Raw genomic sequence first — 21155 nt, forward strand, 5'->3', positions numbered from 1 at the left:
TAACAGAGATTAAGCATAATTCCTGTCTTTCGGCTGGTATCTGTATGACATTATGAACTAAACATCTAGGATTGATGTTAGCTCTTTGTCGGCCAGAAGCTGTAACATCTCCACCAATAAGAACCAAATACGGGCTGGATTAAACCTAGCAAGAGAAAGATTACTTAAAGATAAGAAAATAAATAAAACCCCACCAAGATTCTAAGCACATAGGAAACAGTCAAATATGTGCTGAGTAGATGAATAAACAAAACTGTGTAAGGCTTTAAAGAGGATGGCAGTTCTCGTTTAAAAAAAAAAAAAAGTATCTTAGGCTTTTGCATTACACCAAGCACTGTGTTTTTGTTTTGTTTTATGATTTGGAGTGGGAAGATCACCATGTGATTAATGTATTTTTAATTTGCCTATTGGGGATATTTTAATACTAACATCTCTCTCACTACCCTCTCATGGTATCTTAAACTAATTTCAGTGAGATGGGTAGGACCGGATACAGAATAGAGGACAGTATGACCAGAGAAGGAATCTTTGGCACTGTGGGCAGAGGTCTCTTCTGCACACTATACAGTCCCCCTCTGACTAGTTTTAACGGGAACAATATATTGCAGAAACTCAGTAGTTCACAAATCACCAGAAGGAACGAAGGAACATTCTGTAAGCCATACTTTCAGCTCCTCAAGATAAGCACTAGCCTCGCGCCCTATGCAACCCTCTAAATTATTCATTTCTGAATCAAAGTCCTGCCCGAATCCAGCTGGTTAGCAGAACATAAATACATCTACACCTCTGTCTGCTAAAGGTCTGGGAAATGTAGTTTGTGTTTTCGGCCACGGCAGCAGAGAAAGCACATGGGGCTACAGGAGGCTTGTGCTGGGGCCTCACTGTCTAAGTCTATGTAACTGGTAGACCATAGAAATGTGCTCGACACAGTTCTGGAAGCCAGGAAATCCAAGATCGAAGTGTTAACATAATGAGTGTCTGCTGATGGTTGTTTTGTAGCTCATAGACTGCAACCTCCCTTGGTGGAAAAGATGAGGAAGCTCTCCGGGACTCCTTTCATCCATGATGGCTTTGCCTCCCACCCCAATGATCTCCCAAAAGCTGTCACCTCCAAATAGCATCACCTTGCGGATGAGGAGCCCAATGCATGAATGTGGAGAAGACGCAGGCATGCAGACCCCTGAATTACAGAGCCACACGAGGGACGGTGCTGTGAGCAGCCCTAAGGGATGAGTGCATTCGGGCTTCCTTCAAAGCTTCTGAAAGACTGCGGCGTTGCCTAGGCACCTGCTGACCACACGGCTCTTCTTGTGAAGAGGGTTTTTGGCCTGGGCCGCAGCATTAGCCACACCCTGAAGTAGTGGACATCAGTCATATCTGTTGCTTCCTGCCAGCTTTGGAGTAGCTTTTCCATGTCTGAGGGGACTTGCACATAATGAGTCCCACCTCCCAAATATTGAAGTCAGAATTCCAGCTTTCAGATGTCTTTCCCGCTAGGAACTCGGGCCTGTGAGCCGGGCTCTGACAGCCTCTCGCGGCGGGACAGCATGAACAATCAGACGGTGCACGGAGCTTCCGCTCTGACCACCACAGACAGCAGCAGAGGCCTCACTCAAAGGCAGCGCTTCCTGACTCAGGAGTGGCCCTGGCATGGCGGCAAGCGTGGCTGCAATGGACTCAGATTCCTGACATCTAGTGCTCAGTAACAACAGCCATAGCGGTACGGGTTCCTTCCTTGAGATGCTGCCACAACCCCGCTGAAGGCGTTGTTCCTGGAAACTACCTCAAACCTGTTTCCCAGTCCTTCCAATGACTGCTAACTCTTCAGTATCTTTTAACAAACCCTATCAGTCTCCCATAGAAGGCTGCAGTGTGAGTCACACCGGAGCAGTGTGCTGGCCTGGACCTTGTCCCCCACGTCTTTCCTGAGTCTTCAGGTGTGGCCTTCCTGCTCACTCCCAACATCCCAGGAGCCCCTCCAGAACACGAGTGCTCTTCTTCACTGAATTTTTAGCACCAACAATGTGTTCGGGGCTTTAGCATTGAGTAGGAATTCAGCAAATGTTGGATGGGTAAAAGAATGGATAAACGGATGGATGGATGGATGGACGGACGGGTGGATGATCATCTGCACTATAAAGTTACACACAGCTGGATTCATAATCCAGAACATTGCTCTCTGTTAACAGTAATCACTAACTGCTCATAGTTACCGAGTCCTTGAAATGTGGCTAGGACAACTGAGATACGGAGTCCGTTTTTCATTCTATTTCAATGCACTAAATGTATTTGAATGAACTTAAATTTTAACTTGAAATCTTAATGGATTCCTGATTCCATTTTTTTTTTTAACTTTTGGCTTGGCCAGGAGTGATAACACAGGCCTGTAATAGCAGCATTTGGGAGGCTGAGGCAGGAGGATCACCTCAAGTTCAAGGCCAGCCTAGACTGCATAGCAAGACCCTGTCTCAAAAACACAACAACACAAAAAAGCTTTTAGCTTCTTTAGCCTGTCTACGTAAATGTACTCTTTCAGCTGAAATTTTTGTGGAAAGTTAAATACAGATCAAATATTTCTAGTGAAAAGTCAGCATATGTGTTATTATAGTCCCACGACTGTGACAAACCCTTGTGATAAACAACTTGTAAAGAGGAAGGGTTTACATTGGTTCTTGGTCTCAGAGGTTTCAGTCTATAGTTGCCCGGCCCCTGTTGCGGCAGCATACTTTTTTTTTTTTTTTTTTTTTTTTTTTTTTTTTTTTTTTTTTATAGTTTTTGGTTTTGTTTATTTGAGACAGGGTCTCACTATGTAGTTGAAACTGACCTGGAACTCACGATGTAGCACAGTCTCAAACTCACAGCGATCCTCCTGCCTCAGCCTCCCAAGTGCTGGAATTACAGGCTTATGCCACCATGGCCGGTGGCACCATACATCTTGATGGAAAGACATCTGCTTACCTCACAGTGCCAGGAAGCAGAAAGAGAGAAGGTCCCGGCACCAGGGCCCCAACACCCCCTTCATGGGCACTGATTCCATCCACCCCACCCCAGTAGCGCCACACGCTGGAACCCCATCCTGGCCTTGGGGGACACTTCAGATCCAAACCATGACAGCACACAGATTGGGATGTGCTGTAATTGTAAAGCAGATGCCAAGTGCCAGCTATTTAATATGAAGAACAATTTCAAACACGACATTAATTTTCTAATGATTATATGTGGAAGTGATAATATTCTAGGTACATTCAGTTAAACAAAGTATATTGTTCAAATGGCTGTCACCTGTTCCTCTCTATGCTTGTGAATGTGACTGCTAGGAAATGTAAAATGACATGTGGCTTTTATTGTATTTCTGTAGGACGGGGCATATCTGGGCATTAGCGTGAACCTTGTCCTGAACAGACAGAGGGACACTGAGGACATTCACCCCCTATTACAGACCAGGTCCCCCTGAGCACTCATGTTCACCCCAGTCTCTAAACCCAGCAGGTGACAGCTTAGGTCTGGGCCTCTATGGGATGCATGCGTGAGAGTGAAGAATACAGATTTGTTTCGGGGGCACCAGGCAGAAAACCTATCAGGGAAGGGCTAGCAGTGAGGCCACAGCAGTGATCAACTGTTCTAACCAAAGACAATTCACAGAGGAAATCCCCATGTAACTGTCCCTTGGTCACCGGTGTGCCACCTTCGGGCTCAAAGGGGCCTTTGCCAAACCTCTCATATGATCGATTCCTTCAAGGGTGAAGAGACTGAGGCCCAGAAGGGAGAGGGCTCTTCCGACCAGCCCAAGGGCCAGGGCTAAACACAAAGTCTCTTGATGCCCACTGTGATACCTCCTCGCTCGGCTTTAGATGCTAAACCACATGCCCACTGGGCCTGATTTGAGAAAGGAAGGGTCCCCTACATGAGAGGTACAACCTGCACCTACCCCAGATCTCCAAGCCTCCCTTTGCCCACCCTGGGAACTTGTGCAGAGAAACTGCAGTGGGGGCCGGAAAGCATTCGATTCCGTCTCAGGAACCCCATGGCTTCTACTCAGCCCACCCCACCCCTCCCCACAGAGGCCTGAAACCCTTAAAATGATTCATTCCGGGGTAGGAAGGAACGCGAAGACGCCCTCGGCCTGAGACAGGGGAGGTCCGTGGGACACCGTGGGGGAACCATCCAGGCGCCTCTTCACAGGCCGATCCTGAACCGAGTCACGGGGGAGCAGGCTGAGCACCAACCCGGGGTGACCAGCAGCCTTGGCGGGGTGGGAGGAGCAAGAGAGAGGGGGCAGAAGACGCATGGGGCCAGAGGAAAAGGTAGGAGACAGGAGGGCCAGACTTTCAAGGTTTGCTCCTCAGAAACAAGGAAATAACCTGTCCAGTTTACCCGGTACGCTGGACACTTTTCCTACTGGAAATACCACCTACAAAGGCCTTCCCTCTAATCCATCCCCACGGATACAATTCCCCCACCTAAAACTCAGCATACCCACATGCAAATCTACCAATCCGAGCAAAGCACAGTAACAAAGAAAGGCAATTTTCCTATTTTACTATACAATATTGTTCATCATAAAAAAAGCACTCATACTTTTATTAAATATTGAAGCAACCTCTTAGTGTTACCAGAGACATTGCCTACCCTTGAACGAATCAAGAATTACTGTTTGCAAGCAGAAGCATCACTAGACCTAAGTGGAGCCCTTTGTTCTCTGTGCAATGCTCTTTTTTTTTTTGTACACAGTGTCTTGCACACCATAGTATTGGTATCTATTAGTCCCTTTCTTTTATTTCCTGGCCCCAAACCAGATCTTGATCCATGGGGAGGATGTGGCCATTCAGTCACTGCTAGGATAGCCCAGGCTCTGGCAAGAACCTCTGATATATCACGTAAGTTTGGAGGCACTCGCCCGGGGGAAGGACTGAGGATTTCAGACAGAGAAAGCAACTCGCAAAGACAGGGCAAGGTGACTAGGTAGAGACAGAACGATGCTGAGGCGCCAGGTAACAGAATGACATGTGGATTCCGGGATGGGGAAGTCGCAGGCAAGAGAGGCAGCAAGATGAAGTCAGAGGCTTAAAACTCACACAGCTGGAGGCGAACGGCTATAAAGGTTGATCCTAAGGTTTCTGCTCGGCTTTAGTGCCGAATGATACAGAGAATGGCAAAGAGGGGAAAACAAGACAAGAGCACAAGGAGAGCGGGCGTAGAGGAGACGTGGGCAGCAGGGCTGTCCAGCCTGATTCTCCCTCCTCCGGCCGCGGGCTGAGCTCAGCACCTCCCACCCTCTCCCATCCTCTCCCCTTCCTTCGGGCTGCTCTCCCCGCCCCACCTGAGGCTCTCTCCCTCCATCCTCCCGGGCCTTCTCTTCGCTCCAGCCCACACAGCTGTCTCCCTTCGCAACTCCTCCCGGAGAGTACAGCTCAGGCCGCTGCAGTCTCAGTCTACACCGAGCCCTGGCCTAAGTACCTTGACTCTCCAAAAGAGCACAAGGGCTACTCCCGGCTCCAGGCCGCACCCCAAATACTCCAGCATCCCCTTGGCGTGTTAGGAGACTTACTAAGTGCTCAGTGAACGCGTGTCGACCAGTTGCCCAGGACTGCCCAGTGGGGGCTACCTGGCAGCCCAGTGTCCATAAATAGCTGCTAGGAAGCTGGCCAAGCTGCGGTCATCTCCTGTGCTCCTGCACCCTCTGCCGGCCAGGAGAGAACCCACATGCAGGGCAAGGTGGTGCTGATGGAGGACACAGGCGGCCCTGGCATAGTCGGCCAGTTCTGCGGCCGCGTTTTTCCCACGCCACCTGCCCTGGCGGGTGCTCAGAGCTTCTCGTCCAGCTCCCGTCCCTGGTTCTCCCAGGAGTGACTGTGGGCCACAGCCGGGCTTCCGCGGGGTGTCATGTTCAGGTAGCTCTGGATGACCGAGGCACAGTCCAGCCGCTCCATGGAAGTCATGAGGCAGTGCAGCTCCTGCAGGCTGCCGTTCTGCTCCTCAAAGAGCTCCAGGATGGCCGCGGCAGGGCTGCGCTGGCAGGACAGGAACCTGGGTGGAGACAGAGGAGCTAGCAGTTTGCGGGGGAGGAGGGCTCTTCTCCAACCTCAGTGGGGATTGAACTGGCCAGATGCCCCACGACTTTGAAACCAGACACTGTTCTAACTTGGAGACTCACGCCCTGGGCCCGGTCTCGCTAGACCTCAGTTTCCTTTGGGGAGGAGAGGGCTTGTAAGCCTGCGCCTGACTCGAGCACTCTGTGCTTGTCCTCTGCACCTCCCCAGACCCAAACACCCTCCAGCCTCACCCAGGCCTCTGCACTGGTCCTCCCCTGTCCCTCACTGCATGCACCACTCCCACAGCCACCTCCACAGCTCCTGACAGAAAGGCTTCGTTCCTCTTCCCGTCACTGTTTTCACAAATCCTTTCTCCTCCCTGGCACGTAGGAGAAGGCTGCCCTGCACCCTCTCTGCTCATAGCTCAGCTCTCCTTGCTTCCGCACCTTTATGGCTCTTTTTCCACTGTGTATGCAATGCCGGATATGCACAGGAAGGCACAGGGAACACTCACTTTGACTTTTAAACTCTCTGAACCCTTAATGCATAGACTCTGAGCTCCTGGGAGCTGGTAACAGCCCTCATTCTTCTTCTACCCTGGCACTCAGCGGGACCCAGCAGGTACCTGATGGATGCTTAAATAAAGGGCAGGTTTCTAATTCCACCCTGGGTTCAAGGTCCAACTTTAGCCCTTCTCATGGGTGAAGTAAGTCTTCCCTGACCACCACATTCAGCCAGGGAGCAATCTCAGAATTTTTCTCCTAGGATTTCTCTGTGAGTTCCTTGGCAGGGACCACAGATAACAGTGGTCTGCTAACATCTGTTGAGTACAAGCTTTGCACACAGTTGCTGGGCTCTGCTGTTCTCCCCAGGCCGCCACAAGGCAGGCAATCACTGGTGGCTTTGCCAGGTGACAGAGCCACTGTTAAATACACACTGTGCGCCCTTCTGTGAGGCCAGCATCGCTCTGGGTCCTGAGAACACAGGGATCGGTAAGAAGAGCTGCCCTGCGGTGAGGACCAGGGTAGGAGGAGCCCTTCCCTCACCTGTGGTCGGGTTCTCCCCACCTCCACCTGCAGACCTCTCCCTCTTACCGGATTTTCATGCCGCAGAGGCCGAGGTGGGAAGCCAACCGGCGCCAGTCATTGCCTGAGATGCTGGTTGGCTCTAGCAACATCCGCAGCTGCTCGAAGAGCTCTGGTGGCAGCCTGAGGAAAGGGGAAGGATGTTCTTGGAGGACCTGAGTCTGTGTCTCTCACATGCACGCACACACACGCACACACCCACACACCATGTGCTGTACTTCCCCTGTGGGTGAGCGCCCCTCACCTCACCTGTTGCACGGAGGTGACTGGGAGGCAGGGGGGGGCACCGCCCAGGACCCCTCCTCTGATGCCTGGAACCTGAGGATTTCCATGTACTTGGTCTCCAAGCCCTGAGTCAGCAGCGGGGCAGGGAACACATCGGGGGTCACAAGACACCCCCTTAAGTAAGAAACCAAGAGCTGCCTCCATTCCTGTCTCTCTCTCACCTGGTCACCCCAAGCTGCCTTACTAAGAGCTAAAACCTCACCCCTCTACCCTCTCATTCCCAGACCCCAGACTCCCACATTCTGCCCCAGTTTTGCCCACATTGAGGACTGGAACATGAGGATGTGTCCTGAGCTACCAGAAGTCCTGGGGAAAGGCACAGGGCCTGGGGAGGTCCCCCGGTAACAGAGACATAGCCCTCAGGCTTTTGGGCCCCCTTCCCTCCATCCCAACTTGCTCACCACACGACAGTGTGGGGTGTCTGCCAGCTTCCACCAAGATGCCACTGGGCCCCCAAAGACTTTCTCCCCTGATTTCTTCCCATCCTCCCCTTGGGCATCAGATGGAGCCTAGGAAGAAGCCGTGTCTTCCAGGTGGCCTAAGTCCCTCAAAGAGCCAGGAGGGCTACACTGTGGAGATGCCATTGTCCCCTATGTGGTTATGTGATTAGGGCCATTGTCACCGGTACCACGTCCCTCACCCATTTGCCCAGGACTCCACAGGCCCAACTCACGTCCTGGAAGGTGTGCATGGTGACAATGATCTCATTGGTCAGTGCCGAGCAGTCCTCATTCTCATTGGCTACAGAGTCAGTGAGCGAATGAAAGACTAGGGTAAGAGTACAGAAGTCAAAGGGCCCTGCAGAAAGGTGGGGGGCAGGCAGAACACTCCGCCTTCTCCCCAGGTTGGGACACAGAGCATCAGATGACAGAAGGAGAAGGAGAAGGGCGGGCATGAGGTGGCCACCAGGCTCCTGGGCTACCTGCTTTTCTCCGGAAGCAGAAGGAGCGGAAGGGGCACTTTCCATGCCAGATGTGGAGATGGGGAACCAGCTGGCTACTGCTGTCATCCACGTTCTCCCAACCTGAGCCAGGGACAGAGACAAGGCGGAGGGTCTCGCAGGTGCTGGGGAGGCACGAAGACCAGCAAAGTCTGGGGGTCTTGAGTGGACGGGAACCCCAGACCTGGGCAGCCCGGCTCCTGCACCACGTAGCCACTCACCCCCTGCTGCAGCCTCCCACCCGCACTCCTGCCCCATCCTGGAGGGCAGCGAGGGCTTGAGTGGGCAGCATGAGGAGCAAGAGGCCTTGGATTACTGGGGGCAGAAGCCAGGGGTCTCCTTAAAGCTGCTCCTCTTCCCTTTTCCCCGGGGCCAGCACCCCTCACCCTCGGAGATGTACTTGAGTTTCAGGCACTGGTCCCCTCTGGCCCCAGTGAAATCGAAGAGCTGGCAGGGCCCTCGCAGGCGCCCCCCGTGTGGCTGCTCGTTGGTCACGGCCCACTGCAGGGCGCAGGGTGTGTTGTTGAGGAAGTAGACACGAAGCTGCAGGTGGGTCTGCCCCGGGGCCAGAGGGGAGCAGAACACAGCCAGCTGCAACCACTTGCGGGCAGCCTGGCTCGCGGGCGCCTCCAGCACGCAGGTGTAGAGGCTGCGGGAAAGACGGGACAGAGACCCCAGGACATTATCCCGGGCTCCGGTCACCCAGAGTGCGGGCGCTCTGTGCCAGCCTCCAAGGAGACAAGAGCACTCTGGGGGGCAAGTGGGGTCCTGGCCAGGGGAGCTAGCGGGCAGCGAGGAGCGGAGAATGGAGTGTATCAGGAGGCCACCATGGGGCAGGGAGGAGAGCCAGCAAGGACTGTCAGGCAGAGAGACACAGGTGGGGAGGGGACCGCAGTGGGGTACACAGCCCCAGTCAGGGTTCGGATGGAACCAGCTGCCATGGACATCAGAACAGAGGATTCAGAGAGGGACCCAGGGACCAAGGACTTGCAGACCCAGATAAAGGGCCGTTCTGTACAGAGATGGGGACCAGGCGATGCTAGGCGCAGGCCTACCTGAAGTGGGAAAGCTGGATGCGGCACTCGTCCAGGGAGCTGTGGGCCCCCGGCCGGCCCAGGGGCCTCCAGGCCTTGGCATCCAGCAGGCACGTGTTGCTGCTGTAAGTGCGCGCGTGACCAGGCTGCTGGGCGCAGTGCTTGAACGTGAGGATGCAGGGCTTCAGGAAGGAGGCCCCGTGGGGCCCGCACGCCACCACGGGGCTCACCAGCCCTTGGGCTCGGGACAGCGACGGGGCATCAGACAGGTCCCACACCAAGATCAAGGACACCCGCTCCTGGCGGCCCACGGCCACGGCACCTGGGGAGGCGGAGCGCTGGGAGGAGCCCGGCAGGCAGGCGTCCCCGCCCTGCCCCGCCCCTGCACGGGGCCAGCCTGCTGGGTTGGAGCACAGGACTGAGCACAGGGCAGAGCGACCAAAGGCTTGTTCACTGACCTGCGGCGCAGTCCTAAGCCATCGCCCCCTCCCTCCCAGGGCCACAGGGCACCTGGTGTGAACTTGTAAACCTCACTCTCTCCTTCTGTGGGGGAATTGTCCAGGCACGCTGAGTCCCTAGAACAAGCTACTTTACTTCCGCCTGAGGGAAGTTGTCCTAAAAGATGACATGTTCATCTCTGGTGGCAATCGTTATACCAGAAACATCAATCATTTTCAGAATTATAAAGATGTCCATGGGCCGGATGTCTTGGTACACGCCTGGAATTCCAGCACTCCGGGAAGCTGAGGCAGGAGGATGGCAAGTTCGAGCCCAGCCTGGGCAACTTAGCAACTTTAGTGATGTTCAGTCTCAAAATAAAAATTGAAGAAGGGCTGGGGATATGGCTCAGTGCGAAGGCCCTAGGTGCAGTCCCAGGGTGCTCTCTCGGACACCATCCCCAGGGATACAATCCAAACACTGTGGGCCGTTACCTGGTGGGATGAGCAGGGAGATGCCCATGTCCTGCAGCAGCAGGCAGCCCCCTCGGTGATCCACCTCTCGGGCTGAGAACACCAGCAGCTTGTGCATCAGCTGGCGGGTAACTGTCTGGCCCTGAGTGGGCGTGTGCAGCTCCTGGTAGAAGGCAGCCATCTCCGGCAGCGTAGCAGGTGCACACCGCCCTGGCACCTCGAATTCTGGTGGCAGGATGGTTGGGGCCGCTGGCTCCTCCTGGCAATCTGGCTTCCGGCAGGGTCTCAGCAGCCACCAGGGACAGTGCCACCGGAGGCACTGAACCAGAAGCAGGGCGCTGGCCACCGGGACCCCCACCAGCAGCAGGACCTGGGGGGGTTGGAGGGCAGTCTCCGGTGGGCACATCCTCCTGGTCACTCAAGGCTGCTGGGTGTCCTGCACTGAAGCTGATCAAGGCCACGGGCCTGGGAGAAAGAAGGGGTGAGGACCAAGCTAAGCCGTAAGCTGTGGAGACCGAGACTTGGTTTCCACATAGCTGCAATGGTTCTCAAGCCAGCAAGTCCCAATCAGATCATTCCTTACAGCGCCCCACACCTCACACACACATGCACACCTTCCGTGGACTCCCATGATTTAACGTAACTCAATAATACAAAGTGAGGCAGCAGAAAGAATTTGGGTTTGGAGTCAGAGGATATGAGTTCAAAACCCTGGTGATCACTGTGGCTGGGTAAGCTTGTCATCTTGCATAATGTGCCTCAATTTCTTCACCTGTCAAAACATCTACTTTGCTCTGCAAGAGCTGCTATAGCACAATCTACAAGTTTAAAAAAAAAAAAGACAGAGATAGAAATCCCTGATCTCACTAACACAAGAAGAAAGTACAGGCTAGTGGTGCAGAGTGTGCTTAGCAAGTAAGAGGCCCTGGCTTTAATCCCTAGCCCCACAAATACACATACGGAACATGCAAATATAGTGTAGGTGACATTTATTGGATATGTGTGTGTGTGGATACAGGGTACATGTATGTGCAAATGTATAGTAAAAGGTCTTGCATCGTAGTATGTAATCAAAATACAATACAAGCTAAATATGAGATTTAAGTTTTCTAATGGCCACACTAACTAAAAATAAAAGCAACAGAGGGAATTAATAACATTTGTATTTAACCCCACAGATTTCAAATGCTATTTTAGCAGGCAATCAGTGTAAACTTATTAATGCCATGTTTTCCATTCTCTTGTCACACGAGGCCTTTCTCCTGCATGTGTGTATGACGCATCTTGACCAGGACTTGTTGGGTCAAACGCCACATATTTTAGCAGCTCCTGTCTCACTCAGGACTGGTCGGGAACCATCCACCCCCAAACTGTCCCGATCGGTCACAGTTAAAAGACTCAGAGGGTGGAAGGCATAAACAAGGACTCTGAATTTTCTGAAACATTTTTTTTCTTTTGGAGTATTCCATGAATTTCTCACACCATGCATGTATTTTATAAAGACTTTATCATTCTTTTCTGGAGTTATTAAAAGTGGAGGAAAAACGCCTCTCTGGAGAAGGGGGTAAGATCGTGGGTGACACACTAGTTGATAAAAGGTGTCCAAGTGTTTTTCTTTACACCCCTCCTCCTCTGAGGCACGTGATCCGACATGAATAACAAAAGTTAAAAGCAGAAGCAATAAAAGAAAGTAAAACAAAGGCGACGGAGGCTGGCAAAGGCGCCAGGTACCTGGCTTACCTGGTTACCTGGTGGGCGCACACAGAGACTTCCCGCAGCTGTGCCTCTCTTCCAGAACCCACTTCCGGACCTTTGCCATCAAGACCCAGGTCCGCTCTAGCCTTGGCTCTCTCCTGCCTGCTTTCCACCTCTCCTCACCTGCCCCATCTCCCAGCTGCGTCTCCGCCCCAGGTGCAGCACCCTGACCAGCTCTCTCACTGCTCCCTCAGCCTCTGCCCACCACCACGCCACCCGGGCCAGCTCCTGAGTCCCCTGTCTCCTGTGGCTCCCGCTCCAATGTACGTCGGCCAGGCACCAGCTGCGTATCAGGCACCATGGGAAGTTCAGTCCTGCCAAGCATGACGCCTTACTCAGTTCTGCGGGAGCTGCCCAGGGAATCGCCGGCTGGCGACTGAGTTCTAGGAGACACTCTCCTCCTTCAAGGCCCCGCTGGTGGATTCACCAGAGGTTGCGTGAGACAAGTTCCTCCCCACTCCTTTCTGTCTCACCTGGAGCCTGAAGCTGAGGCTCTGCCCATCTTGCTTCCTCCCTCAGCCCACGAAAACTACATCCCCTTCCCCGCTCCTTCCAGACGCGAGCAGAAGCTAAGCTCTTTCGTGTGCTCAAGATTGAGCACCAGCTCCGGACCTGTTTCCTTGTCCATCTGTCCTTGCTGGAAACATGCACCGGAAGCAGAGGTTTGCCATCGTTTCCTTTGCCTTAAAATCCAGCCCTACAGCCAGCGTCCCTGCCTCCTCCTGCCTGGCCACCTGCAGGGCGTACCAGTGAACCAGGTGGGGCAAGGTGGGTGGGAGGAGCCAGCTTCCCCTTATGTCCCATCCACACCTCAGAGTTTCTCCACTTTAGTAAGATAGTGATAATGACAATGATAATATCCCATTCGGTCCCCTGTTTCATCGATAAGAACACTGAGCCTTCTCTCCTCACTGAGGGTGGAGGGGGTGACTGAGCAACCACTACAAGCCAGGAAGGGTGTAGAGGGACAGTGAGGACTTCCAGAGACCCCGGACTCTCCCCACCCTTCTTTCTCTCCACACCTCCTCTATGGAGAATGAAGTTGGATGAGAAAGAAACAAACTAAGGAAAAGAAAATGAAGGAACTAAAGGAACTGCCTCCGTTCCACTGTGAGCGATGCCTCCCACCTCCTGCCCGCCAAGGCCCTGTGGCAGGGCATGGGCAGCTAAAGTGACAGAAAGGAGGGGACCTTTTCTGTTTCTATAGCAACAACCTTCCTGGGGCCTCCAAAGACCAGAGTCCAAACCCTTGGGTGGTGCGACCGTGTCCCCTTGCCCAGGAGCCCATTCATTTACCTGCTCTGAGCAGGTTGACTCCTCCCCTGGCCGAGCCCAGGGAGCCCAGGTGCCAGCTCTTCCAGGCCTCCCTGGCACCCGCTCCATTCTCCCCGGCCCAGGAGAGGAGTGCAGCCCACATCACTGCAGCCCCATCAGTAAGGACCGGACCTCCCCACTCCATGCCTAGGGCCTCATCGTCCGTTCATTGCTTGCCCTACCCGTGCCCAGTGTCATCCTGGGCAGCAGTGCCCCGAGAGGAACCCCTTAGGAGGTCCACCACCAGCTGTCCCCGGGCAGCTCCTCCTCCAGCAGAAAGATCCAGACACCTGCTGCAAAGTCCTGCTCACCCCCCCATCTCACAGTCCTCCCGGGTGTCCCCGATACCTGCTGGATGCCCAGGTATCACTGCAGGGCACAGAAAGTCCTGGGAAGGGTGTGTACGCACTGTGCAACCACACTCACTAGCACGGCACGCATGTCCACACCACAGTAATCTCTGGTCCCCATACCCACCAGCTCTGAAGTCCCCTTTTCCTCCCCTCCTCTCGCAGAGGGTCCCCACACGGTGGCAGAGCCCCATGTGACCCCATAGCAGTGCCAGCCTCCAGCCAGCCCCACGCTGCTCACCTTCTGTCTAATGCTCCCAGGGGGCGCTGGCTTGTGCAGGACCCGCAGTTCCGTCCCCTAGAAACAGGTCGTCCAGACCCAGTGGCCAGGTCAGCCTGCGGGTGGCGGTGGGCGGGGACTCCAGGGGGATTGGCCTGACGCTTCCCGGAAGAGTCCTGCCTCCGAGCCACCCTCAACAGGGGTGGAGGGGAGTGTTCCTGTCTGCTGGCAAAGTCCGCCTGGGTAGGGAGTAGCTGAGGACCTCAGAAGGCAGTGAACTTATCAGCGTGGAGCTGCAAGGAACGAAGGAGGGAGGGAGACAGTTGTGGACGGCGCTGCACCTTGACACCCTCCTTACACCGCCCCCTGCTGGTGAACAGCGGTCTCCAGCCAGTCTGCTCAAAGAGTAGAAGGTGAAAGGAAGAGGGAAACTCAGCCAGAGCCTCTCAAACTGCGGTGTGCTCAGGAGTCCCTTGGGGGTCTTGTTAAAAAGCAGATTCCTTTTCTGTAGGTGTGAGGTGGGGCCTGGTGACTCAATGCAGCCGATCCTGGGAGCTAGGACAGCACCAAGTTTCACCTCATCCAGGAAGACAGGCATCAGGTACTGGTAGCATCTGGCTCCTACCCACTACCCTTTCCATCCCCCTCACCCAGAGCTGTCAGGGACACTGCCTCTTACAGGGAGAGCTGAACTTGGGGGCCATTTGCCAGCCCGGGCCCTTAGGGAACTCCACCCGGAGAGATGGCACCAGGAAGATGAAAGTGCCCAGGGGCAAGGGGTTTTGCCCATCTGCCCTCTGCTGTCTCCTCAGCTCCTGGTGCACCCCGATTCACAACAGCTGCTCCAGAGGGACTTGCATCGCCCACTCAAAGGGAAGGGGAGGCTTTTGGGATCCAGGCCAGCGGCTCAGGGCCCTGGTGACCCACGTTGGCTGCGTGATCTTGGGCGAGCTTCTCAGCCCGTTTCGGCTTTCAATCCCCATGTCTGACAAGTGCAGATAATGACATCTACCTTGGCTGGGATAATTGCTGTCATTTATTGAATCAATAAAGGAAAAGTGCCTACCACCCAGGACATGTTATCACCAAGGTGAACTCTGAAGCTCCCAGCTACCACTTCCCACCGAGAACAAGCAACGTCTGCTGTTCTTCCCTCTGCGTCATGAGAGGGAGAGTTTGAATGCTGCGTGTGCATGAGATCACACAGCATTTGTCTTTCCGTGCCTAGCTCGATTCACACGTCACACGTTGTAGGACTTCCTTTGTTTTGTTTTGTTTTGTTTTTTAAAGCTGACTAGGGTTCTGTTGTGTGTATGTGACATTTTCTTTACCCATTCACCTGCAGATGGACGCTGAGGTGGTTCCATGTTTTTGGTTCTTGTGGATAGTGCACCGATAAATCAGGGAGTGCAGGTATGAGAGGCTTGGGAGAGTTGTAAATAGAGGGTGGGGAGAGACTGGCCTACTATTACAAGGTTATGATTAGATAGGAGGAATAAGTTCTGCATTGTTTTGCACAGTAAGGAGACTATAGTTAATATTAATGCATTCTGGGTTTCAAAATAGCTAGAAGACGTGGCAAATAGCACATGTGATGGATATGTTTATTATTACCATGATTTGATTGTTACAAGATGCATGCATCATATTGTGCCCCACATGTATGTTCAACTGTGTGTCGAGCAAAACTAAAACACAGTTTTACAAAGATAAGAAGTAGTTTCCTCTGCTCAAGTCCCAGCAAATGATTCTGTAGCCTCTTATCCCTGACTGCAGCCCCTCCCCTCTATTTCTTCCCTGGGTGGAGGGGATGAGGTGGGACAGACACCTCCAGGGAGCCAGGTCCCCAACCTGGAGAGATGTCACAGAGGAAGAGGTGGAGAGCAGCCGACCTGAGGAGACCTCATGCTGAAAGGACGGGCAAGGAAAGGTGCCCAGACCTTGGACAAGGAGCAAAGAGGGGAGGTGCTGTCTTTGTGTCTTCGCCACACAGGAGGCCAGACTTTGCCGGCAGACAGAGACAGTCTTCCCTGCCCCTCTTCAGGGAAGCTGGGAGGAAGAATGTTACCAAGAAGCACCAGGCTTCCCCGGCCCAGACTCCCCACCCACCTCTGCTCTCTCTGCATCACAGGGTCCTAGGAGCTGTGGGAGCTCCGTCAAGCACAAGTTTCAAGCCAGGCAGGCCTGTGCCAAGGGGAAGCCATAGCCAGGGTCATGAATTCATTTCCAAAGTGGGCGCTTTCCTCCTTTGAGAAGAGTCAGAGTTGCAGAAAGGCTCTGGAGAAGGCTGAAGGTCCTGCCACCCCCATGGACACAGAGCTGGTTCACAGGACACAGACACCATAGGCAGCAAGAGCACTGTCACTGGGGGCTGAGCTGCCATCAAAGGCAGGAGTGTCCCAGTGCCAGACTACAGTGCCTCAACCGCTCCATCGAGTTCCTCCGAACCCTGGGCATCAGGAAGGACCTAGCAGGGTCAGGGGCGGTGCTCAGGGGTAGAGCGCTGGCCTAACGTGCATGAGCCGCTGGGTTTGATCACCAGCACTGCAAAAACTAAATAAATAAGAATGGAGCAGACCAGCGAGAGCCCCACTGAGCAGAACTTTGGGGCCATACAAGCCCCAGCCTGCACGCCCCAGAACGTCACCACCGCAGCACCTGAGAATGGCAGGCCAGCTGGGAGCCCAGCTCCACCCTCCTCCCCACAGCTCCTCTCCCTGCACTTGCCTGGGAGCTGCGCTGCCAGAGGGAGGGCATGCAAGGGCTGGAGCCAGGGCCCCTGGGGCCAGGTGGGTGACAGGAGAAGGAGGGTGAGGGTGGGCAGCCCCAGCACCGGACAGAAAAAAGTAGGAAAAGTGAGCCAGAGAGCTAGGAAGGCAAGACAAGCAAAGCACAGTGAGGAGCCAAGGGCAAGTGGGGAGATGAGCAGACAAGTGGGACGTCCAGGAAGTGGGGTGGCCAGGAACCTCCAGGACACGGTCCCTGACCCTGCTAGAGAACGATGGATCAGGCAGTCACTGCAGAACATTGAAAATAATCCAACTTTTTACCTTCAAATCCCATCAGAGGGAGAAGATTGATCAAACGGAGATAGAAAAATACGGTCACTGGTTTTAAAAAGTAGAGATGTTTACAGTAAAAGACGCGTTGCCATTAATCTCCTACCAAAAAAATACTAGCCCTCACTTTCAGTACATTTATCACATCATCCTTGCCACTTTCTGAAGCAGTTCTGAAGTCTTCTGCGGTGTCTTTACGAGGTGTGATCAAAATTACAGTGACTGCTGCTGCCAAGCGCCACCAACAGGAAAGCAGCCTCGTAAAACCATGACGCTGTGTCCTCATCCACCTGACTCACAGGATGGGGCACCGTGCAGCTCTGGCTCTTCCCCGAGGTCAAAATGCCCATGAAAGGGAAGCATTCTGAATTGGTTCAGGACATCGAGGCAGCCAGGAGAGAGCAACTGAAAACACTCAGGAAAGAGGACCTGCCAGAATTTCTTCAGGAAGCAGCGAGGACTACGGATAAGGAGTACATTGAGGGGATTAATGCCAATGTGTCTTACTGTAATAAATTCTTTTTAAATGTAACATTGACCACAATTTTTGCTCGCACCTTGTATCAAGAGCAAAAGAGAATGATATTGGGGACTTTGGTTGGAGGAGGGTCTGCACGGTATCCCACATGCAAATGATATGCAAATAAAGCAACATGCAAATGAGCAAGGCAGCTTTACGATTAAAGGCCAGGTGGATGTTTCCTGCAGAATCTGGCTCAAGAAATCTAGAGGCTTGGGTTGCAGCCCAAATGGAGAGGCTCGGGGGGAACATGGAGCATACCCCTCATGGTCCAGCAGCAGTCACGAGCTGGGGCTCCAGAGAAGGGGATCCCCACAGTGGCGGTTGGCTGTTGTAGATTTGGGCAGGTCAGCCTGGGTGGGTGTGCCAGTCTGGTCTAGTGAGATAAGCCTGGGCAGATGGGCAGGCCCACCGGTGACTAGAAAAGGCCCGGGAATCTCTGGCCTCCTGCTTTCAGAACATGGGCCTTCCGGCTCAGTCACTGTCAGCGGAGGTAAGACAGTGTCCTCACTGAGGGCTTGCTATGTACCTGCCCAGGTGAGGCCCGCTCTGGGAGGTTGAAAAGACTCCTGGTGACACCCGGACCTGACATCCAGGGGTCAGACACCTGGAGAGGGAGGGGAGCTTTGTACTCAGCAGCAGTTGCCGTAATCCAATAGCACCAATGACTGACTGGTGTGGGGGAAATAAGTCTGTGGAAGCTAGAAAATGGGTTGGGTTGGGTACAGTTCAGAGGGGCGGGACTGGAGCTGGGCCCAAGTTGGCATGCGGCAGGGAGGACACAATGACAACCTCCTAAGAGGGGCTCTGACCAGGGAACAGTGTCACGTTAGAGGTGGGGACGGACACAGAGACACGGGACGAGGACAAGGGAAGGCTCATCATCCGCAAGCTCTCTGGCCCCCCAGCTTCTTTCCCCTTGAGGCAAATGCAGCCCCAAGGGCCCATGTTTGTGGGCCTGCCTCACCTGGGACCCATCCTCTTCTGGTTGTTCACCCGATATTCAATGAGCGACGACTGGTGCAAGAACTTGAGGACCCTGTCCTGGTGCCCACCCTACAAGACCATATTGCTGGTGTGGACCACCGTCTACTCTCTCATGGGGTGAGAATGCGCTCCCCTGGTACCCACTGGGGCGGAAGCAAGCTTCCCTGTATCCAAGCTCCTCCAAAGGGGTCCACCCCACCTGGCCTATTCAGGGGGCCCCCAAGACATCCAAGGGTCCCTCCCAGCCCTTTCCTGCACGTCTGCATTCTCCCAGCCCTCCTTCACCCCTCCCACCAGCCCCCAGCCCTCAGAGCACGCCCACATCTTTACTCCGGGGAGTCTCCTCCAGAACCCCTCCTACTGTGTTTCTGCCCCCTTCTCTCCCCAGCTACGCCTCCTACCTGGTATGGAAGGACCTTGGAGGGGGACTTAAGTGGCGCCTGGCCCTGCCCCTTGGCCTCTATGCTGTCCAGCTGCCCATCAGCTGGGCTGTCCTGATGCTCTTCCTGGAGGCTGCCAACCCTGGGCTGGTAAGGCTCCAGGAGCTCAGTACAGGAGGAAGCATAGCAGGGGAGGCCACCAGCCCCAAAGCAGATAAAGACCAGGCACTGGCAGGGAAGTGGTAGACAGACTCCTCAGGGGTCCTCAGAGTGCAGAGCTACAGAAAGGTGGAAGAGCCTGGCTCCTGGGCAGCGTGTCAACCCCACCCCTCTGCCTAGGCCCTGCTGCACCTGCTTCTGCTCTACGGGCTGGTGGTGAGCATGGTGCTGGTCTGGCACCCCGTCAACAAGCTGGCTGCTCTGCTGCTGCTGCCCTACCTGGCCTGGCTCACGGTGACCGCCGTCCTCACCTACCGCCTCTGGAGGGACAGCCTCTGCCCTACGGCCCAGCCTCGGCCCACAGGGGAGAATGGCAGATGAGGGAAGAGGCCAGGGGTGGGGGGCGCTCTCCTGGGCCCCCAGCTGTGGGCCTTCCTTGGAATTCAGAGAAATGGGAAGGGGGGAAATGGTTTTATACTTTGATAATAAAACGGTGCGGTGCGAAGTGTGCATCTGAGTGTGCTGCATCAGGCTTGCAGAGTGAAGGCAGCAACTCCTGCCCCTGGGTGCAACGGGGCACACGGGGATGGGTGTGAACCCACGCAGGAGGGCGCACCATCTTCGCTCCTCTCACGCCCTCCTAAACCTACAGGAGAGCTTAGTACTTCTGTTCCTAACCACCAGGAAAACAAAATCCTTTTGAAATATGGCATAAAAACTAGAGACAAATAAAGCCCCCGCCCAAGAAGGATACTAACATCACATGCTAAGATTATATATTCCATATTATACAGTATATTGATTTATAGATCGTATTTATAGACTGCATGGGTTATATAACATGGCTGTAACAGTATATGTCTTGCTAAGACTTTATGTGATTATTACTTTTGAGTGTCTCCTATACTTTTAATTTTTATATCAACTAATCACCATTATAGAAAGAAAGAAGAAAAACATTTAAAAACAAAAGGGCCATAGCCTCAGGAAGCTGAGAATTGAAATCGGAAGGACCCTCTTATGGGGTCTTCACCGTTTTCTAGGCCATCACAGTGACCTTTTAACATGCGTCCTCCTCCCTCCTCTTTTCCTCTGCTCTTGTTTCCCAGCCCTGGTGGCGGCAAGGAGTGGCCCCCCCTGGGCTGTCTCCCTAGTCCCTGATGCAGGCCAGCTGGAAGGCTCGGACACCTTACGTGCGGTGCCTTCACCTGCTGCCTGGTGGGATCAAGGTGACGCTTTTTAAAATTCTGCTCAGACCCTCCAGGGCCTCGTCGGAGGCAGGTAAAGCTGAGAACTACCGCTGAGCTCTATGGGCCATCGTGAAGCTTTGTAAACTATGATGCATGTTGCTGGGGCCATCAAGACAGATGCATTACAACTTTGGGAGTGGGCTCCTGGCATCTTCAGGTCTTAAAAGCTTCCTAGCACCTTTGTGAGCTGCTCCACGGAATTCAAGTGCACCAGGCACGGTTCATTTCTATGAGTCCATTTAGCATTGGCAGTCGGAAGTCCTAGGAGCTGAGTTTGGGGCTGAAACAAACTGCATCCTCTCAGGTGGGGACCAGAGAGAGGCCTTGCAGGGGAAGCCAGCGGGGCCACATCCTTTGGGGAGGGACCTGGGTCCTTCCAGGGCTCACCAAGCCTGGGAACTGGAGCCTCCCTCCCTGCACCACGTGGGTCATGTGAGCCCTGGGAGAGAACACACGGGGTCCCACCCACCTTTGTGTCTGCAATCCCAGGGTAGGGCAGGGCCCAGAGCAGACTTTTGATTGACCTCAAGACTGAATAAATGTACACATTCTCATACTTAAAAAGAAAAATGCCACCACTTCCACCCGCCCCCTACACTGGACCACCTGAAAAAGAAGAGGTTTCTAATAGTTTCAGAAATGCCTCCTAGTTCTGAACTGCATCCCAGGGCATTCGCTGCAGCATGGACTCCGGGACAGCTGCAGACCAGGGAGTCAGATCCTCTTGGAGTTTGAGGACAGATAAGGGTGCTGTGGTTTGTAGTTCTGACCCTGGAGTCAGACCAAAACCTGGGATCAGAAACTGACTCTGTCACTCATTAACCGGTAACCTACCTAGTGCTTCCGTTTTTTTTTTTTTTTTTTTTTTTTGTTT

At 53.8% G+C, this 21155-nt stretch overlaps 2 protein-coding genes and 1 long non-coding RNA gene across 6 annotated transcripts in view; 2 read left to right on the plus strand and 1 right to left on the minus strand.

Annotated features, from left to right (window-relative positions):
* Positions 1-3138: 3138 nt before the first annotated feature.
* Unc5cl (unc-5 family C-terminal like) overlaps positions 3139-21155 on the minus strand; it is a 20575-nt gene continuing 2558 nt past the window's right edge. Inside the window, exons 2-10 of one of the 4 annotated variants that reach the window (XM_010631012.2) lie at positions 13948-14219; positions 10309-10752; positions 9398-9698; positions 8729-8991; positions 8325-8426; positions 8076-8143; positions 7367-7467; positions 7127-7240; positions 3139-6027 (exon numbers count right to left, since the gene is read on the minus strand). In XM_010631012.2, the coding sequence (XP_010629314.1) occupies positions 5805-6027; positions 7127-7240; positions 7367-7467; positions 8076-8143; positions 8325-8426; positions 8729-8991; positions 9398-9698; positions 10309-10693 (1557 nt within the window). In that variant the 5' untranslated portion in view covers positions 10694-10752; positions 13948-14219 and the 3' untranslated portion in view covers positions 3139-5804. Of the gene's footprint in view, positions 6028-7126; positions 7241-7366; positions 7468-8042; positions 8144-8324; positions 8427-8728; positions 8992-9397; positions 9699-10308; positions 10753-12027; positions 12366-13947; positions 14220-21155 lie in introns of those variants that run through there. The other 3 variants (XM_010631009.2, XM_010631011.2, XM_010631010.2) reach the window with 3 other exon arrangements.
* Positions 14260-15048, plus strand: LOC104866821. Its single transcript, XR_781580.2, has 3 exons — positions 14260-14339; positions 14438-14527; positions 14739-15048. It is a non-coding gene; the product is annotated as an uncharacterized LOC104866821 (long non-coding RNA).
* On the plus strand, positions 17983-19514 carry Tspo2 (translocator protein 2). Its single transcript, XM_010631031.2, has 4 exons — positions 17983-17998; positions 18414-18609; positions 18881-19022; positions 19212-19514. Exons 2-4 carry the CDS (start codon positions 18434-18436, stop codon positions 19410-19412), a joined length of 519 nt encoding a protein of 172 aa, XP_010629333.1. The 5' UTR covers positions 17983-17998; positions 18414-18433; the 3' UTR covers positions 19413-19514.

Source organism: Fukomys damarensis, unplaced genomic scaffold, assembly GCF_012274545.1.
Source record: "Fukomys damarensis isolate Sample0158 unplaced genomic scaffold, DMR_v1.0_HiC HiC_scaffold_20, whole genome shotgun sequence".
NCBI lineage: Eukaryota > Metazoa > Chordata > Mammalia > Rodentia > Bathyergidae > Fukomys > Fukomys damarensis.

What these genes read in the sequence shown, in the direction of transcription:
- Tspo2 (XM_010631031.2), top strand. Translation starts at nt 18,434, where the DNA reads ATGCAGCCCCAAGGGCCCATGTTTGTGGGCCTGCCTCACCTGGGACCC. An exon ending in ACCGTCTACTCTCTCATGGG is followed by an intron (nt 18,610 to 18,880) that starts GTGAGAATGCGC and finishes TTCTCTCCCCAG; the next exon opens with CTACGCCTCCTACCTGGTAT. An exon ending in AGGCTGCCAACCCTGGGCTG is followed by an intron (nt 19,023 to 19,211) that starts GTAAGGCTCCAG and finishes CCCTCTGCCTAG; the next exon opens with GCCCTGCTGCACCTGCTTCT.